This window comes from Mytilus californianus, unplaced genomic scaffold, assembly GCF_021869535.1.
Source record: "Mytilus californianus isolate M0D057914Y unplaced genomic scaffold, xbMytCali1.0.p SCAF_8, whole genome shotgun sequence".
Taxonomy (NCBI): Eukaryota; Metazoa; Mollusca; class Bivalvia; order Mytilida; family Mytilidae; genus Mytilus; species Mytilus californianus.
This window is the reverse complement of record NW_026262734.1, coordinates 22,266,868-22,276,602: the sequence shown is the minus strand read 5'-3', so window position 1 is coordinate 22,276,602 and position 9,735 is coordinate 22,266,868. Positions and strand designations below refer to the sequence as shown.

General features: G+C 33.2%; 1 protein-coding gene across 1 annotated transcript in view; it reads left to right on the top strand.

Moving 5' to 3' along the window:
- The first annotated feature begins 305 nt into the window (after positions 1-305).
- LOC127710476 (mutS protein homolog 4-like) overlaps positions 306-9,735 on the top strand; it is a 52,834-nt gene continuing 43,404 nt past the window's right edge. Inside the window, exons 1-7 of the mRNA XM_052216352.1 lie at positions 306-571; positions 3,768-3,843; positions 4,384-4,474; positions 4,809-5,074; positions 5,431-5,579; positions 8,379-8,502; positions 9,295-9,361. Of these exons, the coding sequence (XP_052072312.1) occupies positions 3,807-3,843; positions 4,384-4,474; positions 4,809-5,074; positions 5,431-5,579; positions 8,379-8,502; positions 9,295-9,361 (734 nt within the window). The 5' untranslated portion in view covers positions 306-571; positions 3,768-3,806. The remainder of the gene's footprint in view (positions 572-3,767; positions 3,844-4,383; positions 4,475-4,808; positions 5,075-5,430; positions 5,580-8,378; positions 8,503-9,294; positions 9,362-9,735) is intronic.

Sequence of the window (9,735 nt, the reverse complement as noted above, 5' to 3'; positions counted from 1 at the left end):
ATTTCTATCTGTTTAACTCAACTATTGAAAGTGAATTTGGGGCAGTTTGGGATAGTGGTGCTCTTAATGCCGTCAACTTGGCAGACCAGGACAAGTATGTTAATATTATCAAATCGCTTATGGGAAATAAATGCATAAATCTGACCGTTGCAGACGAATTATCAGTTACTTGTGAAAAACTTAGGACTTGGTTCAATGGTGGATTCAGAGTGGAAGAAAGTGATTTCCTGAAAGCTGATGAAAAACTAGAATCTTATGGCTTCGCAGGATTACATCTATACACTATTTCTAAAATATGAAAATACGTTTTTACAATATACATCAATACATACCTCATTTTATTTAGAACATATTAAAGAAGAAATCTGTTATTTTTGGCATTTTCTTATGGTGTTGGTTACAAGTCAGTAATTACTGATTATCACAATTTTGTATGCATGAGATCCGATTTAAGCTCTTATGCTGAAATTGCCTCGGAATATCCCACAAACAATGCGTTGGTTGCGTAAAATATCAAAAGCAAGTCACCGTGATCTACATTTCTTCTGTCAATGATTTGGCTTTACATGACGTATGTATTAGAGTATTTCCTTTACTAAATGCCAATCGAATATTCAATAGCTTTAGGAGCTTTTCAGTCGTGATTCGGTGATCTTCTAATACCGGAGATTGATATTAATCATGATATACCATGAAACTGCCATTACCAGAGACATATACTTCATTGTATTATTCCACGTACTGCTATTATACACAATATAGACTTGGATCCAGGATTTTGATAGGGGGCACCAAGACAACGTTAGGAGTGGAACTTGTAAAAAGTCTATGCCTTAATCATATATTAGTATTTAGATTCGCAAGGCCCAACTAAATCCCACTTTGCAATAATAATTTGTCAAGGTTTCTTGGAACCTTCAGGCATGGTGTAACGCAATATAGTAGTATCATCATTAATCTTGGTGCAAACAGTAGAAATCGACTTTAAAAAAAAATAATGTACGATTATGCTTAAACGGGGTTGCACCTTTCCCAAATCTCTCTTTTTTCTGCAATTTGTTCCGATTTCACACCTTTTCTCCATAGTCTTTTTTCCCAGATCTCACTTTTTTATCCCCTACATCCCGATGATCCCAAAAGCGTATTGATGATTGATAAATTAAACTAGTTATACACACTGAATAAGCCGCGTAGCATTTTTGAGTTTTTTTTTTCGAATAAACAGAAAAATATTATAACAGTCATTCCTTATAATGTAATTCTAAATTCCATTTTTAAGGAGTAAATCATAAAAAAACGTTGATGACGTCACGGTCACATGACAAAATTATGTCTATGAGGTGATAGACAAAAACTTTCAGACAATCAGAAGACATACGGCAACGCGTGTTACATCCAAAATTGAATTATTACTGAATAACTAAAATTAATTTATAATCAGATGACAAATGAGAGAAGTTTGTCTAGTACATTTTTTTTGAGACAAGAACACTCAAAGAAGAAGTGAACCTCATCTACTACTTTATTATGGCATATCCAGAAATCAACGCCACTTTGCTTATTTGAATATTATACTAAAGAAATCGGATACGGGTCACGGAAATTATATTGAAATGATAGGGAATTTTGAAAAAAATGTCTGTTTTCAACTTTAATTTAAGTGATAGACAGGTTGCCGGGACAGAAAATAAATATACACAACAATATACACCATTTAAACGAAACATAATGACTATCGTTGCAAAAATCAAGGTTCCTGAGCTATTTTAAAAATCGAAGCGAGAGGCTTTAAATTTTAACATTGCAGTATAAAATACAGGCTAAAATGGCTGAAACGTCAAATTTGATAACTTTGTGTTGAAAATTGGCTAACAAGGTCATTACAAAAACAGGTTGCCGGGATGAAACTTGAAACTTGAATGTCCAAAGAATAAGCAAGTCCAAACCTTGTATGTGTAGTCGTTGAACTTTAGGTTCCCACGTAAAGTTAAAATGCCCCTATTTCAAGAAGAATAAACTCACGAAAACACGAAAAATTCACTAAATTCGCGTTCATTGTTTTGATTTTGACCGCCTGACAACTTAACGGAAATATCAGAGTGATTATAAACCGTAAGGACTCTGTGACGGGCAACTTATAATATCCGTGTTTTAAAGATTTTAATGATATCAAGCCAGTCCAGTTCAAACTATTATCACGTGGTACAATTCTCATTTACATATTATGAATATTAATAGCACAAGTACTACTATGTATGTATGTATGTATGTATGTACACCGGGCTGCTCGGCGGAAACAGACAAACCAAAGAGATATCAGCAGATTGATCTCCAGGTCAAAGTCGGTGGCAACTTTGACCAACCGAGGCCCCCAAAGTCCGGGCCCAAAGTACCCATTCTAGTTTAAACTCCGGTCTGGGTACAAGAGATGTGTGTGGGAGCGTGAAAATCACCCGTCTGATGTTCTGATATTTTTAGCTCCCCGAGTCAGAATCGAACTCGGGACCTTAAGCACTGAAGCCATCGGTCTTAACCACTAGACCACGAACCCACATATATAAAAAAAATATAACGGATAATTTTTTACACACCTTGTTGTTCGTTCCTTCCCCCTACTTTAGTATCTCCGTGGTCTTTCCCACTTGCATCCTCAGCTTGCATCTTGTTAACGATTCGTTAGCGTAACCAGTTCAGAAAAAAGGACAAACAAAAGATTGTCGATCATATGGATAACACATTTTTGTGTTCGTATTCAAAATTATTTTTCATCGGGAGTGTACTGATTCAAATCAGATAAGCTTAAATTCAAAGCCGACAAGATCTGAAGATACAGTACCTGACTGAGTACATTTTGTACGCGTCCAAAAGTATTCGTCACCTACATTTTGATAGCTATGTATATTTCACCTATTTGTTATTCAACAATGAGAGCACTCAAACACCCAATCAATCTCTAAAGTCTATAATGTGAGGGTACCCAAATTGCACCTATTTTGACTTTTTGTTTCACATACGTTTATTTATGACCAAGACAAAAGTTTCCATTCTGTGTTTATTTTTGAATATGTATCCTTAATTGCTATATGCTTCCAACAATTTAATTTTAAATCCATATTGAATCATAGAAAAAATGGGGTTGAACTGCATGACCTCCAAACGATCCATAATTCTAGACTATAATAAGGAATACCAAAATTGCATCCATGCTTAGATTAACATCCGTAAAAATCGAATAACTGATGTTTTGTTTTATTTCTCCAAATATTCAGAACAATTTGACTATATTCCATGCTAACTATTAATTTTTTTTAAATGGATGCCTGTAACAATATATATATATATATTTAATTGCTCATTTTTAGAAACTGACTATTTGTGTATGTCGCATGGCGACGTTTTCGTAGATTTTACTTTTTACGGTAAACACTTCATCGATTTATATATACTGTGAATGTTTTGTGCATATTTAGATAGTTGAAAGACGTGCATAATGTCAAATAATAAAAATATAAATTGTTTAGTCTCTTAAGAAAACTCATAAGATTTTCCCTGCTATTTTGCTAAATTGGTGCAATTTGGGAACTTGGTGCAATTTGCGTTATAGTCAGAAACAAATGTCATTAAGTTTGAGAGAGAAAAAAAACTTCAGTAGATTTGAATAAGAACATTGACCTTGCAAATTAACAACAAGGGTCATCTGTCATGTCTGTGTCCCATGGACATATTCTTCTTTTATTTTGTATTACTATAAGATTATTTATTTTCAGATTTATGATTTCTTGTATATTACTTTGATCCATTAGTTGATGATGTTTCAGTCGGATGCTAAGAAACCCAAATATCGTAAGTAATGCAATATAAACAATGATAAATGTATTAGAAAATGTACAAGTTCATTAAAATTTAACATTTGTTCCGTTTTGACTAAAACAAAACTTTTTATATATTAATAAGTCAACATATCAGCTGGAAAACACATATAACATGTATAATGTCTGTGAGCTGAATTGTAAGCTAATGCATGTTACCAGGACTCAAAACTTTATAAAGTGGCACAAGATAACACTATTATGACTATAGTAATTTTCAAATCCCATATATATAGTTCCTGATATAAGTCATTTCAAGAATCGTTTGTCTTTCATAAAGTGTATGAATCTTTCCCATTGTTCTTAAAGTTACCACTTGAAGCATTTGTGTTGTACGATATATACTATAGGATTAAACAAATTAAATTTTTTCTAGTGGTTTATATAATTGTTGATGTGCGATCTGCGATTAACTCACAAACTAAATGTACAGTAATCCTTTTGAAGTCATACTTGACCAGATTATTTAGATTGTTACTGTTATTTTCTTTAGAACTGAATGATTTTTTTTCAGAACTGGATATATTGGAGACTCCAGTGAACAACCAAAATGACAGTACCAGTACTAATACATCATCAGTCAGACCTAATCACTCGGTATCCAGGTACTAAAAATTAGAACATTGATAGTCCAATGGACTCTTTTCCTATTGTTTATCATACGTTCAATATCAAGATTAAAAGATTTATCATGTAATTTGCATAAGGCCAAAAGAAAAACAGACATTATTCTTTAATGCTTGGCTGTCCCTAATTTTTTGGCCTATCTAAAAATATTTTGACAAAATCAAGATAAGCACTCTTAACTTTAGTTAGGATCTGTATATACCCGCACATGAAATCTCAAAATAAGATCTTGTGATTTTCTTGACAACCCTAAAAAAATTTGCCATTTTAGTATTCACCTACAAATCCTTAGACTTTATGCTTTGACTTCAGTTCTTCATACACTACTGGCCGAGGGAACTCAAACTTGTATACTCCAGGACAAAGAAGCTCTTCATCCTTCACGCCCAGCCACGGGAGTTCCATGTCATATACGCCTGGAAGAGGGAGCTCCACATCATACACTCCAGGGAGGAGAAGTACTTCATCATACACACCAGGTCGGAGAGGCAGTACCTCTATTACAACCCCTGGCAGTAAGAGGAAGACACCATACTCCAGTACAACACCAATGGATGTCAACTCATCTGTTATTGTTGGTATGACCTCTCTAGTACAATTTTACATTTGTCATACAATGAATTGATAAAACTTATCACAAAAGTACTTCAAAGGTATGCAAAGGACCAATTACGAATAAATTTACTGGGAGAACATGGGACATTTAATTTTTCTAAGTTCAAACATTTCAGCTTTATATTCAACACATTAAAATCCAATAAGCAAAAAAAATATAGTAATGCACTACCTTTTGTCTACTCTTTCTGTAATTATATCATAGGCAATCATACCACATCTCCTTATTTTCATATTATGTAAATATTCTCCATAGTCCATGCATATTTAAGTTGAAAATACATTTGTATATTGCAAATTATTAATTTTTTTCACACAGCTGTTGTAGAAGGAAGAGGTCTTGCCAGAGGAGAGATAGGCATGGCTAGTATTAATTTGAAAAGTCCTGTCCTTACATTGTCCCAGTTTTCAGACACACCAACGTATGTCAAAACTATCACCAAACTACAGATACTTCTTCCTGTTGAGGTTAGTAATTATAATTATAGGGACTCTGACATGCTTACATTTATTTTGTTTTGTTTTTATGATAATGTTGAATTAAACACTGTGGTGAATACTGCCTTATTGAAAACCGGTGTAAATGTAGAAAAGCCATCAAGGAGCAACCACAAGTGAAAGAAAACTAGATAACACCACTGCCAAAAGATAAACAACGAAAACACAAATAACAGTCCACAAATGTGACACTACTCCAAAAACTAAGAATTAATCAACATCAAACCCACCTTAAACAAGGGATGAACTCAGGTACTCTAGAATTAGAAGGTTCAACAGCTCCTGCTCACTACGGTAAATAAGCATTTTTATAATATCCACACACATTGTGAATTTTATCTTTTAATGGTCAGAGAAACGTTTTAGTTCCAGATGAGTACTGACATGACTGTGTAAACAGGTTTGTTGTTAATTTATTTTACATAATGAATACTGTAAACAAACTTATTTTCGCGGATACTTTATTTCGCGTTTATCCCTTTCTAGTCTATTTCGCGGCGATTTAATTTCACGATTTTCAAATTAACTTAACGTAGTTAAATAAGGAAAGATCCAAGTTTTACATATTCGCGACGAAAATAAATCGTTCGCGAAAATTAGTTGGTTTACAGTAATATCCATGTCATGCGGTAAATACTTTGGCCTCCAGGTTTCTGATTTGATGCATGATGCCTCTGTAAGGATATCTATGTTAGATTGTGATTGATTGATTGTTGTTTGCTCCGTTGAGTTTGAATTCATTAATATTTAATTTCAAAAACATTTAAAACAAAAGAAATAATCGTGATAATGAATATAAGAAAAAAGCTGTTTGAAAACATTAGAGAGCGGGCAGCCCAATGAAAAAAACTTCAATAAAAGTAGTCATTTTTAAGTAACAACAAACACAAGAACTATGTCAATTGGACCTGCTTTGATACGATAACTGCCCTTGAATTTTTACTAGATAACATTATTGTTCGCTATGGAGATTCTGTATATCATCAAGTTATCAGAATTCCAATGGGGACTAACTGTGCACCACTTATTGCGGACCTGTTTCTGTATTGTTATGAGTTACAATTTATGACTAAAATCAGCAAAGACCCATCCAAACAACATCTGATACAAAAATATAAAAACACTTTTAGATATTTGGATGATATATTGGCTCTCAATAATGACTTCAGAATGTACACTAAAGAGATTTATCCTGCTGAACTGACTTTAAATAAAGCTAATACTAACAATAACCACTGCCCTTTCATGGATCTTGATATCTAATTATCTATATCTTTAACGGGAAGCTTAATACCAAAAGTTCCCTTGTCACCATCTTATGGTGTTTATATATCTCAACTTGTTCGATTCGCTCGTGTATGTAACAACGTATTTGATTTTAACGAAAGAATTCTCTGTGTTACTGAAAAATTATTACACCAGGGATTTCGATATCACAAACTAGTCAAAAAGTTTACTAAATTTTATCATTGGTACAAGGACATCATTTGTAAATATAAATCAACATGCAGACATCTTATATGTTCAGGTATATCACATCCAATCTTTTATGGTAATATTCTATACAAAGCACAAAAATGTCTGCATTCACCTCAAAAGCTAACCAAACCTTTAAACAGACTTATTTAGAAGGGATATAGTTACGATACTGTTGTCAGATCATTAAAGATGGCATATTTTGGTATTAATATTGATTCACTCATAGGGTCTTTGCATCGGAAATAAACACATTTATTCTAAAACCAGTTGTTGGCATGATACAGGTTATGTTCTTCTCATATATTTTATGATGGTATGATACTAAACTCCTAACGGGAGGGATTGTGCTTGATTTTCATATGATGAAGACATAATCTTTCAATCAGTTGAATTGAGGTCTGGAGCTGGCATGTCAGTAACTGCTAGTAGTCCTTTGCTAATTTATGTATCATTGTCATTTTGCTTAGTTTCTTTTGTTACCTATTCTGACATCGGACTCGAACTTCTTTTAAACTGAGTTTTACTGTGCATATTGCTGTGTGTTTGTTTATTCTACATTGGCTAGAGGTATAGGGGGAGGGTTGACATCTCACAAAACATGTTTAACCCTGCCACATTTTTGTGCCTGTCCAAAGTCAGGAGCCTCTGGCCTTTGTTAGTCTTGTATGTTTTTAATTTTAGTTCATTTATATGTTTTGGAGTTTAGTGTGACGTCCATTTTCACTGAACTAGTGCACATTTTTGTTTAGGGGACAGCTGTGTTGAAGACCCATTGGTGGCCTTGGGCTGTTTACTGCTCTTTGGTCGGGTTGTTGTCTCTTTGACACATTCCCCATTTCCATTCTCAATTTTATTCTGTAGATCCCTTTAGGATTTTAATGATGGACAATTGCCCAAACAGTATGGCTGATCTGAATCTAGACTAGTGAATAATCTCAGTCTTAAGAGATGACTAATATCTTGCCTAGAGACAAGATCCACCATCAAGCATTAAAGACAGCCACCAACAAAACCTCTGATTTTGTGCAGGCAATAGTATGTTGTCAGATATAAACTATTTTTATGAGTTTTCGATCCTTCCACTTTTGTTTCCAGTGTTGAAAAGAATGTAAAAGAAATTCATGCATGTCTGGTAATTAGTTTAAATGCAGTAGCTTTACCCAATACAGAGTGCATGGTATTCTTTGTTGATAAAAATTCCCAATTTGTGTTAATTGTCAATTTTAAAACAAATCTTGAAGAGCTCTATCGATGTACTAGTTCTGAAAGAAGCATTTTTTTCTGTTTTAGGTAATAATGCCTAACACAGCATGTGAAAGTGGTACGATGACAAAACTATTTACTCTTGTTAATGACCAGTTTGTCAACACAAGTCTATCAGCTGTTCAAAGGAAATATTTTAATGAAGCAAGAGGTAATCTTTGCAGTACATATTTAGTATACATTGTATATTTATCTATTCTGAAAAAAATATGATGCCAGACAAGCACTTTAAAATTTTGTAAAGAAAATTGTATAAATATGATTATTATATAAATAGTCAACCATACATGTAAAAACAGACCACCCTGATCATAACAAGGATACAAGTACAATAACATGTCATTATAATGGTAAACTTATGCACTTTTTTAAATAATATTTGGAAACAACAATATTGATTTCAAAATAATGTGAATACTTGTTTGTGATGATTTATATTCACGACATGTTTCTACTAGTGAAAGTTGTAAAAAATAAATGGCTCATGAAAATTGAATTTTTTTTAAATTCTGATAGCATTATATATGTATATAATATTTCTTGAAAATTGTAATAATCAATCTCACATTTTTATCCGTTATTTAACAATCGCCATAAAACATGCACACAGAAAGTTTAGGAATTTACAGTGTATACATAGATTTGTTAATACACAAATTACTGGTAAAATGTACTATGTATGTGTTGTTTACTTAGGCATACTTCTTGTAGTTATTTTGTAAATGTCATAGATTTAAGTTGTCAGCATTTGCTGAAGACACTGGTTCTTTGCATCATCTAGTTCACTGTAGACAGGTTTCATTATATCATAGAGTTCACTGTAGACAGGTTTCTTTATATCATATAGTTTACTGTAGACAGGTTTCTTTATATCAGAGTTCACTGTAGACAGGTTTGTTTGTATAATAAAGTTCACTGTAGACAGGTTTGTTTGTACTTGTAGGAATACAGTATGTGAAACAGCTGTGTGTACCAGAGTTTAGTACAATTGAAATGGAGGTCACTTCCAAGTATGTATATAAATTGATGATAAAGAATTTTTTTATTGTTCACTGGTCAAGGTTAAGTGTATTTAATTAGGCGGACGCCCTATAGTGATCAGTCTGTCCGTTTGTCTGTCCGTCCGTCCGTCCATCTGTTCGTAACAAATTGTGTCCGCTCTATATCTAGAGAACCGTTATGATTCAGACCTGCCAACTTTTGAAAACCTCCATGGGGGATTTTCCCCGGGGAAAAAAATTTAAATGTATCGCTTCATCTTGTGACTGTTTTTTTTTATAATGTCCAGTAGAAAGTATTTCATGTATATTTAGGATCAATTTTGGTTTGTTTCTTGAACTCTTGAGATTGTTTTGATGCTGTGTGTATCATTCTGTGTAAAGAT